This window comes from Crocodylus porosus, unplaced genomic scaffold (genome assembly GCF_001723895.1).
Source record: "Crocodylus porosus isolate Cpor-Errol unplaced genomic scaffold, CroPor_comp1, whole genome shotgun sequence".
Lineage (NCBI taxonomy): Eukaryota > Metazoa > Chordata > Crocodylia > Crocodylidae > Crocodylus > Crocodylus porosus.
Genome location: NW_017728918.1, coordinates 11,525,170 through 11,542,333, shown reverse-complemented (window position 1 = coordinate 11,542,333; position 17,164 = coordinate 11,525,170). Strand labels below are relative to the sequence as shown.

At 54.2% G+C, this 17,164-nt stretch overlaps 1 protein-coding gene across 1 annotated transcript in view; it reads right to left on the bottom strand.

Moving 5' to 3' along the window:
• The window catches only part of NRBP1 (nuclear receptor binding protein 1), a 58,138-nt gene that overhangs the window by 2,311 nt on the left and 38,663 nt on the right, over window positions 1–17,164 (bottom strand). Inside the window, exons 7-16 of the mRNA XM_019538123.1 lie at window positions 5,139–5,222; window positions 4,862–4,920; window positions 3,813–3,911; window positions 3,580–3,712; window positions 3,232–3,334; window positions 1,877–1,927; window positions 1,603–1,738; window positions 1,459–1,512; window positions 1,250–1,313; window positions 4–88 (exon numbers count right to left, since the gene is read on the bottom strand). Of these exons, the coding sequence (XP_019393668.1) occupies window positions 4–88; window positions 1,250–1,313; window positions 1,459–1,512; window positions 1,603–1,738; window positions 1,877–1,927; window positions 3,232–3,334; window positions 3,580–3,712; window positions 3,813–3,911; window positions 4,862–4,920; window positions 5,139–5,222 (868 nt within the window). The remainder of the gene's footprint in view (window positions 1–3; window positions 89–1,249; window positions 1,314–1,458; window positions 1,513–1,602; window positions 1,739–1,876; window positions 1,928–3,231; window positions 3,335–3,579; window positions 3,713–3,812; window positions 3,912–4,861; window positions 4,921–5,138; window positions 5,223–17,164) is intronic.

The window sequence follows — 17,164 nt, the reverse complement described above, 5'->3', positions numbered from 1 at the left end:
CACCACAGCCCCACAGGACCAGGCCTGCTCACCTCGCTGATGAATCCCAGCTGCACCAGCTCTGCCGCCAGCTCCTGAATATTGTCGTCTGCAAGACAAGGCAGCGTGAGCAGGTACAACATGAAGGAATTCATCCGTCCTTATGGCACAAAAACCCTACCGCACCCGGGAGGTTGGCTTGCAGTAGGGACCCTAAGTAGACCTGCCCGAACAACTGAGAGTCAGTGCCTCCTCCAGCCTGAGGAGGTGGGCAGAGGTGGCCAAAAGGATGGCCGCAAAACAGTATGCCAACTGCAGCACTGCTCTCCTACTTATACAAAAAAACCAGAGAGCTGGACAGTGTTATATATGAATCTTGTAGTGTTAAAGCAAGGCTTTGTAATGCTAAAAGTGAGGCCCATTTCTTTCTCCTTTCGCCTCCATTTCATAAAAGCAGACACAGCACTTACCAGACGGCTGGGAGGGAAAAGGGGTACTGTGTGAGGGTTACTGAAGCTAGCTATTCATAAGATATGAAGCTAGCTGAATCCAGTCAGCAGGGGAGTCTTGTCAACAGAAGAACCTTGAAAGTCAGGCATGCTTTGTTTTTGTTAGATAAAGAAACATCTTGAGACAAAATATAGGGGGCATGTAATTCAAGAGTTAAACTTCGGTGTTCACCCCCACAGTACCGCTTGACTGGACAGAATAGTGATTTAGTTAATAGATGATTGGGTATTTTTCTGAGCGTGAGCTAATCACAGACTAACGCTTTTGCACTTAGAAAGTATAAAAAAGTATTAACTAGTAGGCAGGGTCCCTCTCCAGAGGCACCTCGCTTGAGCGAATAAAGATTCTGTATTTGACTTTGGATACTTGCTCTGTGTGATCATTGCCCCAGCCTAGAGCGAACTGCACATGGCTTTAAGAGCGTAATTCGTAACAACAGGCCACACTCGCAAAAGTGCAAGAAGAAATGAAGAGAAGGAGCAAACAGAGCCTAGTAGATATGGCTTTAGAGGCACCTGGATCAGGAATGGGCATTTTAAGTGCTGGAGACAAAACATGGAAAGCAAGCCAAGCTACAACCAGCAGGAAGCGGTGCGTCTCACGCAAGGCAAGATCAGTTGGCAGTAAATTCAGGGTTAAAGAAGCTGGGGATCAGCACAATCAAAAATTCTGAAAACCTAATTTTTGGAGAAAAAGCTTTGGTATTAATGCAGCAAGCAGGCAAGTACACCGGGCCCCAGCAGGGAAGGCGGCTACTTACTGGGCAGCAGGTCGCAGCTCAGGTGCCGGTTCAGCTTGTCTTCCAGTTTCAGCAGCAGCGTCAGCTGCGGAGCAGAGACAGGTGGGTGAGATGCGGCTGCCCAGGGCTCGGGCCTGTTCCTACCCTCCCACCTTGGGCCCGGCCCCACTGACCCCCACAGGCACAGACAGCTCCCCAAGTGCAGCCCCGCCACAGCCAGGGGAACCTACGTGGTGCTTGACGCCCTCCTCCACCGACTCGATGTTGCATTGCATCAGCACCACCTGGAAGTGAGCAGAGCGAGAGTGACCCCAGCTGCTGGGCCCTGGCAGGAAGGTGGGCACAGTGGCACCTGGCCAGGCAGCCACTCTCACCTTGCGAGTCTCCACCTCGGCAGGCTCTGGGGTCGGTGTTTTCACTGACGGGGGGACGATGGGGGACTTCACTACCTCCTGCTGGGGCTGCTGGGGCCGCGGCATGCCGAAGGCCGTAAGCGGGTAGATCCCGTTCCTGGGAGGCGGAGGGAAGTCAGGACGGCACGGGCACTGCCCCCACCCCAAGCTGCCCAACCCTGCGTGTGACAAGGTCAGGGCAGTACCCAAACCCCACAGCAGGTCAGTCTCAGGGAACTCAGGCCTGGCCTCCTACCTCACATCCTCCAGGAACTTGTCCAACTCCAGCGCTGGAGACTGGGAGAAGCTGGAAAGGGGAAAGGAGCGCATGGGAATCTGAGCTGAGTCACATCTGCCTGGATCCCCACTCGCATCAGACTCCTGGAGGTCACATCCAGTCCAAGCCCTGCCTGAGGCAGGATCAGTTATGTCCAAACAGCCTGGACTTCCATAATCTGAGCTCTGGACCAGACAACCGTCAACCCTGACACAACAGAGACCCAACACCTGACCCTGCCACAGCAACAACGTCCTTCTTCTGTGACAGTTTATCAATAGACACAAGAAAACCCAGGCAGGGCCATGCCCCCGCTGCAGAGGAAGACAAAAACCCCCCATTGCAGACCAGTCTGAGCAGGGAGACTCCCTTCCTGCCCACAGTGCAGTGTTGGGCTTAGCCCGAGTGCAGGGGCGAGACCACAAATTCCTCAGCCTAAGGCTTGCTCAGGGGCGGCGTCTGCTCATTTATTTTGTGCCTGTGTTGTCATCAGCTTGACCACCTGCCCCAAGCCTGGCGTGGCACCCATGAGCTGAGTCGAGCTGCTGCGTCCTGTGAGGCGCCCTCCTGCCGAGCTGAGCAAGCCAAGCTGCTGGTCTCCTGCGAGACAGGCTCCCTGTCCACCCACTGTGCTCTGTGGCCTGTGCTGTTTGGCCTCATCCTCCCCGATTGTGGGCGATGGAGCTCTGCACAGCTTCCTGCTTGTAGCAGCCACTTGCTACTAAGAGCATGAGCAGGGGCCTCCAGCTCTGAAGAGCAGAGGCACCGGACCAGGCTGGAGCTGCTGCCAGGAATGGGGAGCTGTGGATCTGGACACAGCAGTCAGGAGACATGGACCCACCAGCCCAGCCCAGTGCTGGAGGGAGAGCACCTGCACCCCAAGCTGGAGGAGAGGCACTATCTAGGCCCCCAGCCTGATGTCTCTGGTCCCCACAAAGCACCTCCGTGCTTCCAGGTCCCACATGCAGGTCCCTGCTCTGATCCACCCGGGACCCCAGAGCTGTGCCTTGACCCAAAAGGGATCCCACAGAGCAGCCCAAGACCATGTCCCACACACCTACAATCTCTTCCTCCCTACAGTTCAAAATGCGTCCACCCCCTGCAACGTCAAACAGCTCCTGCTTCCCTCAGCACGGAGCCCCAGTGGAGGCAGGGAGGCCGGCTGCTCTCGCTCCTTGCGCAAGTTCAGCAATAACTAGACCCCCAGCCAGAGCTGCATCTCTCCAGAGCAGGGTGCGGGGACCCTGAGCACCTGGCCAGGCTGAGCGGCTCCCCCCATTTACCCTCGCACAGCACAGGGTCTGTTACCCCACGGCACAGGGCTGGGTACTCACATCATTTTGACGCCCTCCCGGTCGGGGTGGTAGATCTCTGCCAGCACCGCACTCATGTCCAGGTTCTTGGTCATTTCCTCAAGGGCATTCTCTGGAATCATGTCTGTGGACGAAGGGCGTGGTCAGCCCGGCACCGAGTCCCCTTCTTGCATTGCCAGCAGCAGCTGGCACAGCAGAGGCCTGGCTCCAGCTCCCAGAGCCAGCAGAGCACCTGCCTAAGTATCACCGGTGACCCTGGCTTGGCAGGACCATGTTTACGAGCCGTGCAGCCCACAACTCCAGGCAGTAAGGAACAGCATGAGCGGGTCCCCCTGGAAGGCCAGCCTGGGCCCCTTGCCCCATACTCACGCTGGTGCCCCACGATGCAGTGGGAGGCCAGCAGCTTCAGTGACGGCACCTCGAACAGGGCCTGGTGGAACAGGAGCTCCCGGGCAGTGGGCCGCTTCCCCGGGTCCTGCTCCAGGCACTTCTGAATGAACTCCTGCAAGGCAGGGAAAACTGTGCTGAGATCCAGCCGTGCCAGGGGGACAGGGCCCAGCCCAGCCTGTGGCCTCACGGGTGCCCAAACCCACTGCACTCACCCTCTGCAGGCCATCCTCCAGCAGCTGGATGGCACTGTTGATGGCCTCCTGGGGCACGTAAGACGACTCACCATTGCCCTGGATTTCCAGCACCGCCATCTGCCACAGAAACCCATGCATCAGCCCTAGCAAGCCAACCGCCCAGCTGGCTCTGGCAGCAGCCCCTGGGACTGCACCAGCCTCCCTGCCTTCCCCAGATGCCACCGCGGTGCTCTGTGCCACCAGGCTCCTCCTGCATCGCTGCTGGCAGGAGGGAGGCCAAGGCCTGGGGCAGGAGCAGGAGTCACCTTGCCCGCCCCTCTGCCCCACTGCAGGGGAAGGCAGCCCAACTGTCCAGAGTGCACGTGCCCAGTTCCTGCTCAGGGCTTCCCACGGCTTCCTCAGTTGCCGGCCACCCTGCCTCCCAGAATGGGTTTCCCCACACCCCATGCAACCCTTCTTCACTGCAGCTTAAGCCTGTTGCTCCCCGTCTGCTTCTCAGGGGAGCAGCAGCAGTTTGGACCCCTGCTGCACAGCAGCATTGTGCTTCCCGATGGCCTGCCCTTCTCTCAGCCAGTCCAAGCTTGCTTGTCAGCTGTGCTTCCAGGCTTCCAACCCTGCAGTTTAATTCTGCAGCTTGTCTAGCACCTTCCTTGAAATGCAGGGCCAAAATGGCCTGATACTGGCTGTGGACAGTCTTTCTACTCAGCTCCTTGCTTGGGCCTGCTGAGAACTGTGGCACAGGAACCGCTGGGCTGAGTACTAGCACCAGCACCAGCTGCATCCGACATGGATAAGCAGCTGCGGGACAGACCGTTATGGGACAGAGACGCCCAGGCCCCTGCCTGGTAAGCTCCACCAGGAAGCAAGCGGCGCAGCCCCCGGACTGCCCGCAGGGAGCTCCACCCATCTCCGACAGATGCAGTGCCAACAGCGCCTGCTCTTCAGAAGCAACAGCTCACTGTCACAAACGGATGGGCTGAGGCACAACCACCAGCCAGTGTCTTGGTTTCCACGTGTCGGCCCCTCCCACCATCCTCACTTGTGCCCAGAGTACGGCCCATGCTTACCTCCAGCGCACACATCCCAAAGGAGTAGATATCCACTGCGGTGGTGACATTGGCGACTTCTGCAACAGAGAAATAAAGTTCCCAGCAGCTCCTCATGCACCTGCCAGGTCCCGGCAGCAGTGGGAGCCCAGGCAGAATAGGCCCTGCTGCCCTTCCACCCCTCTCCCAAAGACCAGGGCTCAGAGGCCCAGCTGTAGGCGGGACAGCCCCGGGGGAGGTGGCAGCTACCCGCAGCCTCCCATGGGACAGCCTGCCTCCATGCCGGACTACGCCGCACCTCCATACTCCGGGGCAAAGAAGTGAAGGTTCTTCTGCTCCTCGCGACACGTCTTCACATGGTTGTTGATCGTGTCTGGCGCCACTGGAAGAAGCCACGGCTGATTAAACTGCGGCCATCCCTGCCCACGGCCCTCAAGGCACGCTGTCCCAGAGGCCTCCAGCTGCAAGGGAGCAAGCTGTACCCACACCAGGCAGGGCAGAGACCCCTGGGACTGCCTTTCTGTCCCCTCACCAAGGCAGCCCATTTGGGGCTCCCACAGCACTGGAAGCTCCTGGCCCCAGTGAGGGAGAGCAGCTGGCAAGGCTGCCTGGGCTTCACTGCCTGCCGGAGGCTCTCAGCAAACAGCCCCACAGCATCACCCGCCTGCCCCACCCCGCACACTGTGCAGACAAGTCAGGAGAGCAGCCACAGCTCAGGGCAACAGCCAGCCAGCCAGCCAGCCAGCTCTGCCACAAAGCAAGGACCTTCTAGAGCTGGTGGGGGTGCTTGCGCAGATCCCGCTCCAGCCAATCAGTGGGACAGAGCCAGGCCCAGAGATCAGCGCGGCATCCCAGCACAACCGCAGCCTACACAGCCCTCACTGCAGACCAGGGCTGTGGAAGCATGGTGCCCAGCCCACTGGCACCAATCCAGCAGCATGAGCATGAGGCAGTGCAGGCTAGAAGGCGGCCATCTCCCGGTGGCAGGGAATGGCCTCCAGCACAGGTGGAGCAGCCACCCCACCCCAGCACAAAGCAGGGCCCCAGCCCGCAGGAGCGGCACCCCTGCCTCCTTTCCTGCTCAGCAGCCATCTTTGCTGGTGCAGCTGCCAGTATCGCCAGCACCCGCAGGCACAGATGGCTCTGAGCGGTGCTTGCTCTAAGCAGCAGAAGCTTCCACAGGGGACTGGAGGAAACAAGGGGATGCCAGCCCACGCTAGCTCATGCCCCAGGCCATGGTCAGCAGCTAGACTCTGCTCAGCTTGTGTGCAGCTCCTGTCAAGGAGCCAAGCACAGTGCTGGGAGACACAGGGAGAAGGGTGAGGACCAGGAAGAGATGATGCCTTGTGATGAACAGCAGTGCCAACACCTCACAACCCCGCCTGCAGGATGGGTTATACAGTGTCCAGAGATGCCTCAGGCTAGAACAGACCCAGGAGAGCAGCAGAGCGGTCCCTCGTGTGGGACGCAGGACCAGGGGCTGTAAAGACTGGGATGGTCGCCCCAAGGGTGACAAGCAAGAGGCAACACAATGTTTCTAGAACGAATGGCCTACAGGAGGGAATGCCCTGGTGAGGGGCGAAGGGCCTTGCTGCCTCCCAATGTAAGAAAGAAGGAAGAACCAGCAGAACCAGAGGAACATGGAGGTGGGTCCAGGCTGTGGCATTGCAGGGGTGGCTGCACCCCAGCTCCCTGCCTCCTCCCACCAGCTGGGCAGACCACACCGCGGGAGCAGCAATGGGGGCCTTTGAGTCTCCAAAGCTGGAAAGAATCCCGTTCCCCTCTTGGATGGTAGAGACATCACCCCCACCACTGCTGCCCTGTCTCCGCAGATTGAGGGCAGCTCCTGTCCCACTCTAGCCAGGCTGCACTGGGCTAGGCTCAGCGCAGGACAGCAGCCATAGCAAGCAGGTTCCCCCTCTCTGTGCTTTTTCCCCAAGGGAACAGACTGGGCACGGAAGGGACTATGCAATGCAGTCAGACCGCAGAGCTCGCTACCATCCAGTGCTACTGCACAAAGCTGAGATCGAGAGCAAACCAACCCTGATGCTCCTACGCAGCATGGGTCTGTCCACAACAGCCAGCTAATGGTTACAGCCATGCCAGGAGGGAGCAAACTCCTGCCGCAGGGTAAAGCCACCCCCAGCTCTGGGGTCTTTACACACCTCTCTGGCTGCAGTTGCCAGGCAGCTGAGGGCACTGCGGCAGCTCCCGTGCTCCTCAGGCAAGGACAACCAACTGAACCAGCATGAGACGTGGCCCTCCTCACACAACAGCCACACAGGGACATGGACTCGCTAGCAAGAATGGAAGTCCACAGGTTCCTAATGGCCCCAGGGCACTGAGCCCTCTACCCTTCATCACGCAGGTGCAGGAGATGCTGCGCAGTGGGCACAGGAGACGGGTCTCTTTCACCCCAGCCTCTTGCATGGGGCAAATTGTAGTCTGTGAGAGACCTGCCAGTGTATGGACAGGACTGTGCCAAGAGCATGTCCCACGAACAAAGGGTGGGACCTGAGCCATGCTAGAAGGAGATCTGGCAGACAGAGATTGAGGAACTCACCCCTGCAGCCTGCTTCATGGGCGCCTTACAGTGTTGGGGACCCACGTGCACACCAGCACTGACACCACGGGGCTTTTAGCTGCCTGACCCTGAGGAGCCCAAGCTGGCCAGAGGGAGGAAGACAGGACACCTAGGCCCCAGCCACGCCCTGAGTGACCAGCAAGCACCTAAAACAGAGTCCTGGGCTCCTGCTCACAGCGCTGGGGCTTCCTGTACTTTCCCATCTTATTTCTCTAGCCAATCCCACCAATTTCACAGCCCACAACCAACGAGACACCAAACAGCTATGTCCAAAACATGGCCCATGCTAATACCCATTAGCTAGGTCCCAGAGGAGCATGGGATACTACTAACCAACCCATCTGCTTTGCCTGCCCCGTCAGCGCCGAGTGCAGCAGGGGCCACTGCAGCAGACACCCCAGATTACGTGATCAGGTCTATGTCTCCAATGCCCAGCACTCATCTGACCCGGGACAAGAAGTGCAGACACGTGGATATGCAGAAACACTGCCACTTACCGCCCCTCTGCCCAAGGTAAGCTGCCCCCATGGGGTGGTAGGTCAGAGGACACCCTGGCTGCTGCCATGTCCAGCGATGTGGTTCCCTGCCACAGCACAGCAAGGTGTGGAAAACCTACGTCCCAGGGAGTTAATGGAGCTGCTTTACACTCAAGCCTTCCCACCCCATGAGTGCCAAGGCACGTGATCCCCTTCTGCAGAGGGAGACCAAGGCAGCAGCCGCAGGTTAACAGACCATGCTGCTTGCACTGCTGTTTAGATGCCAGAGGGTCCAGCACCACCAGCTCATCTCATGATCCAGGCACACAGTCCCCTATGAATCCTCCCATCCCAGCTATGCACCCTAGCGCTCTGGCTGGGAGAGTGGCGACATCGCCACTAACTCAAGGCAAGTGCCATGAAGCTGAGGCCAAGAGACAGAAGCATCAAGCTCTTCAGAACAAACTTCTCCTCAAAAGCTCAGGCCAGTACAGACAGACATGCAGACAGCCCCACGGCACCAAGCAAGGCGCTGCTTGCCCTTGCACAGGTCTTCAGAAAGCACGGGACCATACAGTGTGAGCAGCTGAGAAGCCACTGGTGACAGGCGCAAGTTTCCACCCTCAGACATGGGACTGTTCTATGGCAGCCTGGCAGGAGGGGCATCCGTTGGCGCCACCGATCGATAATGTTTTCTGCCCACCAGCAAACGAGCTGTGGAGCAGCAGTGCCACAGCTGGAGTGCAGCTAAAAACCAGGGGAAGACATGTCCGGGCACAGGCACGCATTTACTGTGGATAAAGCCAACTGTGCTGCACAAGAGGAGTGCAGCAGAGGTTGCAGTCTTACACTGGTGGTAGTGGCTCCATTCCAGTATAAAACTACCTGCTGGTGAGCAAGGGGTAGCTGCACACTGCTGAGAGCTGCAATGTGCTGGCTGTCTCCACACCCAGGTAATTCACCTCAGCACTGCTGACCACAGCTCAGTCATCTGATGGCCATGTGCTGCTATACAGCTCCCTACTTCCAGCAACCAGCATGGAAGAGCTGCTCATGAAGTCTGCTGCAGAGGAAAAACTGGGTAATCCGTTGCGACCACAACAACCAACTGGTCCCTGCAAGGCCTTCCTATGGGGGCAGCCAAGGAGATGCAGGCAGAGAGACTTGTACCAAGGGGGATATTCTCTACATTGCAGCTCCCCGCTCAAGCAACTGCTGAGTCCAGGACAGCTCATACTCTGGTCACGTCTGCTCTGTTCTCATCAGCAGGCTTGGCACAGCAATCCAAGCTCCTTCCAGCACTGCATTAAGACAGGCAACCCCGGCACACCTTTGTCAGAGAAGACCAGTCACCTCCCAAAGAGCATCCTACTGAAATACAAGCTGTGTCACTTCTGTGCAAGCTTTGCTGCTGTGCGAAGTGCTGTATGCTCACATGAGGCCAGGGCCCTGTAGCCAAGGAGCTTACAGTCCAGAGCAGGCCCTCTCAGCCAGGGTGCCACGACACCCTAGGAGGCCTTGAAATCCCTTTAAGGGTGCCATGCAACATTAGCACTGTTAGGGGAGCAGACAGGATGTACAAGATAAACCCAGAGACTGAAAAACCTTTACAGCATTAAAACAGTCCTGCCATGTTGCAGTCTCTCTGAGCTCTTTGCAACAGATGAACTGCACCAGTATTTTTCTGTAGGCAAAACATGAGGGAAAATTTAAGAGCTGACATTTTGAGGGGGCCTTGAGTCTCAAAAAGGCTGAGAACCACTGGGGCACCCACGCACAGCAGTCAGGGAGTGCCAAGCTGTGGCTGATCATCCAGGGAGGGGACAGGAGGCTGATGTCTACACGCTTACATTGCCGGCTGACTTCATAAACGTTGCTGCCAAAGTGCGAGGAGCCCGGTCATTGCCCATGTGGGCCAGGGAGGCTAGTGGCTTGGGAAGTCAGCCAAGACAAACATCAGCAAAGTGGGGCCCTTAGGGCAAAGAACCGACAGCTTCACATCATGTTGGAGCTTCATGGATAAATGGTCCCGGCATCCCACCTGGAAATGCTTGCACCACTGAGTGCTCTGAATGGGGGATCAGGCATGAAGCATGGTCTGTCAGCATGCTGCTCTAAGCAGGGCCTGGTCTCCTTGAGGAGACCCACGGGTCTTGAGGCCTATGCGGGGCCCCCAGCAGAACAGCTGCCCTGGCTGAACTCATTGCAAGCACACTTGGCTGAGATGGATTCATGGCAGCAGCCATGTGTCACTGTGCAGGGTTATATGCAACTACAGCACGGGCAGTAGCATGCCAAGGCATCAGGCAGAGCCACAACTGGGGCAGCTCCCATATGGTGGCCCTCAGAAAAGGCCTTGGGGAGAAGTACCCACGTTAGGCCACTAAACATGATTGCTCTCTGCTTGCCCAGTGCCATCAGTTCAGACATGGCACCATATTCCTACACCAGCATCGACTCACAGCATCCGATGTTTCACATCTGCTTCCTGCCAGTTGCTGTAGGCTCAGCATGTGCAGCTGCAGACAACCCTGACACCAGAACAGGCTCCCCAAGCTGACACAAGACCCATGTTGGCTCCAGCCCAGATGCCCTAGGCACCAAATCAAATAACATTTCTCAACCAAAGAGAAACTTCAGATCTGAATCCCTGTACCTGGGAAAGTTCTCAACAGCAATCGTGACATGCTATAAGTCTCCAGGAGCAATAACCGTTTTAAAAGAAAGTGACCACTAAGCTCCCTAAATTTTTAAATGCTGATTTCAAAGAAGCCTGAGCCAATGAAGAAATTAAGGAGGGGCTGCAAATACTGTTGCAGAGGCAGCAATCGAATCACAGAACATGAGGGTTGGAAGGGACCTCAGAAGTCGCATTTAGTCCAACCCCCTGCTCAGAGCAGGACCAGCCCCAGATACATCAACCCAGACAAGGCTTTGTCTAGCCAGGTCTTGAAAACCTCCAAGGATGGAGCTTCCACCACCTCTCTGGGAAGCCTGTTCCAGTGCTTCATCACCCTCCTAGTGAGAATGTTTTTCCTAATTACTAACCTAAACTTCCCTTGCTGCAACTTCAGTCCATTGCTCCTTGTCCCGTCATCTGCCCCCACTGAGACCAGTCCAGCTCCATCCTCTTTGCAGCCCCCCTGCAGGGAGGTGAAGGCTGCTATTTGATACCCCTCACTCTTCTCTTCGGCAGACTCAATCAGCCCAGTTCCCTCAGCCTCTCCTCATAAGTCATGTCCCCCAGCCCCCAACTATTTTTGTTGCCTTCTATGTGACTTTCTCCAATGTGTCCACATCCTTTCTGTAGTTGGGGGGGGGGGGGCCAAAACCAGACACAGGGTTCCATGTATGTCTCCCCAGTGCCAAATAGAGGGGAAGAATCACTGCCCTCGACCTGCTGGCAACACACCTACCAATGCAGCCCAGGATGCCGGTAGCTTTCTTGGCACCAAGGGCACACTGCTGGCTCCTGTCACTCTCAGGTCTTTTTCTTTATATTTATGAAGGGTAAGCAGAATGACAGACCAGTACCCCTGGTATCTGGCTTGGAAAGGTTGACATGAGCTGCAATCCGTAAGAGATGTAATAGTAGCTCCGTAAACAAGATCTAATAGCTAGAATTTGGAGCTACAGGCATTGTGACCAGAAATACAGCACATTTTTTGACTAGGGACAATTAAACCTTTCAACAATGTCATCTTCAAGGACATGGAGGAGTCTGTGCACTGCTCTTGGGGGTCATTCAACAGGCCGGATGGTGGTCTAAAACAGCGGTTCTCAACTTTGTTAGACTCAAGGCACCCATCAGAAAATGCGGGCTCTTTGCTCACACTAGTTCTTTGGCTATAGAGTAGTACTAAAGCAATTCTTCTATTGCAAAGACCACAGAAAGGCCATGACTAGGAAGAATGATTTGGACACTGAATTCTTATTTGAAACCTCTGGGGTAATTTTGTAAATCATGCATAGGCATTTGGCACACCTCATGGTCTTACTACTGCGCAGCCCCCTGGTTGAGAATTGCTGGTCCAGAAGCGACAGGCTGGATGCAGAAGGCATAGTTTCTGTGGTCTGAGCTATGCTGAAGGTCAGACTTCATGGGCACACTGGCCCCTGGGGTTACTCTACACTAGCTCTCTGGAGACTAGAGGGTAGGGAAGAATAGTTGCACTGCCCTGTTTCAGATCTTACAACAGTCCTCAGACCACAGAACTGTTCTGCACCAAGCTTACATATGACATGTGTCACAGTAAACTATGGACAGCAGCCAGAAATTGCCTAATATATGACTGTACTTAAATATTTCTCGACTTATTTGCTTCACTGTCACTTATAGACTAGATTTGGTGTCTGGGAGCAAAATCTGCCTGCAATAAGAGAAGCTTAATGAAGATATATTTTGCTACATCTAAATAAAAAAAATCCTTTACAATGTGAAAAAATAAAACACTATAAATATACAAAAATGTTATAAAAATGTTGCAGTTATGACTAGAAATATTCCTTCCTTGTGATCATGTTAATAAACCAGAATTTTATTTACTTGTTAAACTCTGAAGAACTAAGTATATTCCAAATCAATTTTGTACAACTCCCTGTAGGCAGATGACAGAACAAGGAGCAATAGGCTCCAGTTGCAACAAGAGAAGTTGAGGTTAGATATTAGGAACAATATTGGAAAGTGTCACCTTTCCCTTGAGGAAAAACAATACTTCTGCTTCCTTGAAGCCACCTTCTCACATGAGCCTTGTGCTGACAGCATGAAGCAAAGCAGGATTCTGCCAGTTCGGTTCCTCCAAGCTCCCAAGGGAAAGGCAGAGAAGCTAGCTCGGAACTCCACTGCTGCAGAACCTGTGCCAGCAATCCCACGCCCTTAGAATCACACAGTGAGGTTTGGAAGGGACCTTGGAGGTCACATCTAGTCCAACCCCCTACTCAAAGCAGAACCAGCTCCAGCTACATCATCCCAGCCAAGACCTTGTCTAGCCGGGTCTTCAAAACCTCCAAGGATGGAGATCCTACCACCTCTCTGGGAACCTGTTCCAGTGCTTTACTACCCTAATCATGACAGTTTTTCTTAATATCCAACCTCAACTTCCCTTGCCGCAACTGGAGACCACTGCTCCTTGTTCTGTCATCTATCCCCACTGAGAACAGTCCAGTTCCATCTACTTTGCAACCCCCTGCAGGGAGCTGAAGGCTGCTATCAAATCCCTCCGCTGGACTCTCTCCAAAATCGACATCCTTTCTGTAGTGGAGGGCCCAAAACTGGACACAGGGCTCCAGGTGTGGCCTCCCCAGTGCTGAATAGAGGGAAAGAATCACTGCCCTTGATCTGTTGGCAACGCTCCTCCCAATGCAGCCCAGGATGCCGGTAGCCTTCTTAGCAAAAAGGGCACGTTGCTGGCTCCTATTCAGTTTCTTGTCCACTGTAACCCCCAGGTCCTGAACTGTGGAAAAACAGAAGCTTCCCAATTCATGAAAAGCAGCAGAAAATGAGCAAGATGCTTTGTAAGACGTGTACCTGGGGAGTCCCAGAGATCCCACATCAAGGTTAGGATCCCAGCTGTCTTAAAAATGAGGCCCAATATCTAACTTCAAGCCCTTCGGGAATGGGGGTGGGAGAGGAATAAGAAACCAGAGCTGAACTGATTCTACAACCACCGCATACAATGTGCTCACAGCATTCACCACTTTCTCCTACAGACTTTTCAGGTGCTAATAAACTTGGCCAACCAACTCTACCAGCTGGTTTCCCATGCTGCCTACATGTCTCACGCTGCCTACATGTCTCACGCTGATTTCCAGGGGGAGTCTTGGCATAAAATTCTGTTGTTTCAAAAAAACTGCATTTAGCAGGGATGTGATTTTCACTGTGCTTGTGAAACTGCCAAGTGTGGCCAAGTTATAAGCCTCTGGAAAATCCGTATGCATCTGCTCAGACTTGCTTGAGTCACAGGCATAACAAGACCCAATGGCTGGAGACAGAAAGGTGGAGAAATATGGATTAAGTAGGGTACAGCTTTCTTTAAAAGGGCAATCAGTCACTGGAACCACTTACCTCCACTGCTGCAGAGGCTCCAGGACTAGCAGTTTCAGGTTTAGATAGGGCATCTTCTAAAAACTCTGCTCCAGTTTGAGCAGGAACTGATTCTGTGAAGTCCTGTGGGCCCAAGCTGTGCAGGTCCAACTGGGTGATCACAGAATCTCTTACAGTATTACATAGCCCAGGGCTGTCCAACTGGTGGCCTCCAGGCTCTGCTCCCCCTATCACTCTCCTACTGCCAGAGTCTCTGGGCTCCCCTCCTTCTGATTCTTGGGGCAGGGCATCACAGCCCACAAGGCCAAGCCATCCCCTTGGCTGCTCGGGAACTCAGACAGCCCCGCTGTAGTCCGGGAATCCAGCCTGGCAGTCGGGTAACAAAGCGGGGGGGGGCAGACAACAAAAGGCAGGAGCTAGAGGAGGGCAGAAAACAAGATGAAGGAACAGCGGAGGGGGAAGAGGCTTGATTTCTTCTCCACTTCTGTCCCGTGTGGCCACCGAGGGCCTAATCTTGTGGGAGCAAGGATGCCCAGCCCCTGTTGCCCAGCTGGGCAGGCAGGCAGCAGCACCTGCCACGTTCTGCTTGCCAGAGGCCAAGGGCCCAATCCTGACCACACCCCTCCTTCAGAAAAATCTTAGCTCCACCAGGATGGCATATGAAAAAGGGAGCCAGAGAAAGTCAAGCAGGAAGAAACTGAGTGGGCAGCAGAGAGAGGAACAGGGTCCAGCAGTGGGACCTAACTGCTCTGGGCTGAAGGCTAGGTGAGCGATCGAGAAATGTAAAGTCGAGAAATGTAAAGTGCTCCACCTCAGGACAAGCAACCCCCAACACACCTACAGGCTTGGAAGCACTAAACTGACTAGAACCATGAATGAAAGGGATCTGGGGGTAACAGACCACAGTATGAATATGAGCCAGCAATGCAATGCTGTAGTCAGTAGAGCAAATAATACTCTGGCATGCATCAATCGATGCATCTCCAGCAAAACCAAGGAGGTGATTCTTCTGCTCTACTCCACACTGGTGAGACTGCAGGTGGAGTACTGCCTCCAGGTCTGTGCACCACATTTTAACAAGGGCATGGACAAGCTTGAGAGAGTCGAGAGAAGAGCCACCCGTATGATCAGTTTTACATAGCAAGCCACATGAGGAAAAGCTGAGAGATCTGGGACTCTTCAGCCCGAGGAAAAGAAGGCTGAGACGGGACCTGGTGGCAGCATACCACTACACTAGGGGAGTACATCCAAGGCTCAGTGAGCAACTGTTCACCAGGGCACACGAGGGGAAAACTAGGAGTAACAGCCACAAACTCCTGGAAGACCAATTCAGACTCAACATTAAGAAAAACTTCTTTACAGTCAGGGTGTCCAGACTGTAGAACAAGGTCCCTCCAGAGGTGGTGCAATCACCTACCCTGGAGATCTTCAAAAGCAGACTAGACAGTCACCTTGCTGGGGTCACCTGAACCCCAGTTATCTTTCCTACTTGGTGCAGGGGACTGGACCCAATGATCTTCTGAGGTCGCTTCTGGCCTTACAATCTATGAATCTATGGTACTGCCCCATATGGGCCCTGCCACCTTACCCAGCACAGGGACTCAGTCCAGCACACAGTACCACATTATCTGGCCCACAGGGCTTGGACCTGTAGCAGCAGGGGAACAATGGCAGTCTCTCTAGCCACCACTCCCCTACAGTCAAGTTTCCAGACTTGTGGGGAGCGCTGAGGGCCAAGGCTGAGCACCACTGCATTGGGCACACTCCCTTGCCAGGCCTGGAGCTGGAGCCACTCTGCACCCCAGCACTCCTCTGTTCCCTCTCAAACACCTGCAATACACACTGGCAAGTATGTCACTAACTTTCTAGTGGCAAGTCCACAGAGCCCCTGGAGACCATTCAGCAACATCCATTAGGGAGAAACATTTTAAAGACGGGCAGGTCATTAGAAAAAACTTCTTTACAGTAAGGGTTACCAGAATCTGGAATGGGCTTCAAAGGGAGGTGGTGCTCTCCTCTACCTTAGGGGTCTTCAAGAGGAGACTGGGCAAGCACCTAGCTGGGATTACAGTCAGGGCGTCCAGACAGTAGAATAAGCTTCCTCCAGAGGTGGTCTTTAACCAAGGCAGTGGGTCGGACTTGATGACCTACTGAGTTTCCTTCTGACCCTAACATCTATGAAACTATAAGGTCCAGATAACTTGCACCTAGGGTCCCCAGGAGCACTGGAAAAGAAATAGCTCTCTTGGTGTTAATTTGAATTCTGGGGGAATTCCGTAAGTAGTGAATATCTTGTGCTGATATCCAAAAGGGAGAGCAGTACCACGCGGTGAACAGCACAGTGCGAAAGACCCAGACAAAGCAATAGAGCCTGCACGTTTATGGAAAGGACTGTTGAGATCTAGTTCATTATTTAAGGAGATTACAGGTTTGGTTGATAAAAGTAACTGTTAAAAATGCAGCAGATCTTGATTTCTGTAGACACTCTATTGGCCAAGTCACATATAATACTACGCTATGTCCAAATTAAAAACTGATACTAATTAATCCACTTAACAAGCCTAAGACCTGGCTAACTGCCAGATCTCTGAAGAGGTAATGGAAAATCTGACAGAGGTTTCTAGTGGAGTTCCATAAGGATCAGGACTAGGTCTGAGACTAATCCACATTTTCACTTACCTGGAAGTTGCATAGAACTGAGGTGAGAATTTTGGGTAAGAACCAATGAAGCATAATTGACGACACAGCAGACAGGCAGGAATCCAGGTCACCTGATGAAACTGGGTCTCTTCAGACAAACTGGGCATTAAAGCCAAATGCAAGACTAGTCCAGGAACAAGGGATGCAGGCTGTACCTGCTGAGCAGGGAACATCCTGGACACAGAGATGGATTAGACCCCACTCCCATTTCCATTAATGTCAGAACTGATTTCACAAGGCAATTGGGCTTACAGTAGACAAGTCGCCTGGCAGGGCACCAGGACAATGCTGTGACAGAAGTGGTCTAACATGACCCTTGGATGTTTAAACAGGCAGGAGCAAGGAGGTGATTCTATTCAATGACACGGCTCGGAGCACCCCCAGCCAGGTCATAAGGCACTACAGGGATTTGGGAGCGGGGCTTAGGGGTCTGGGAGCTCAGGTGGTGTTTTCGTCGATCCTCCCAGTCTTGGGCTATGGGCTGAGGAGGGAGAGGAGGATCCACGCAGTGAACCAAAAGA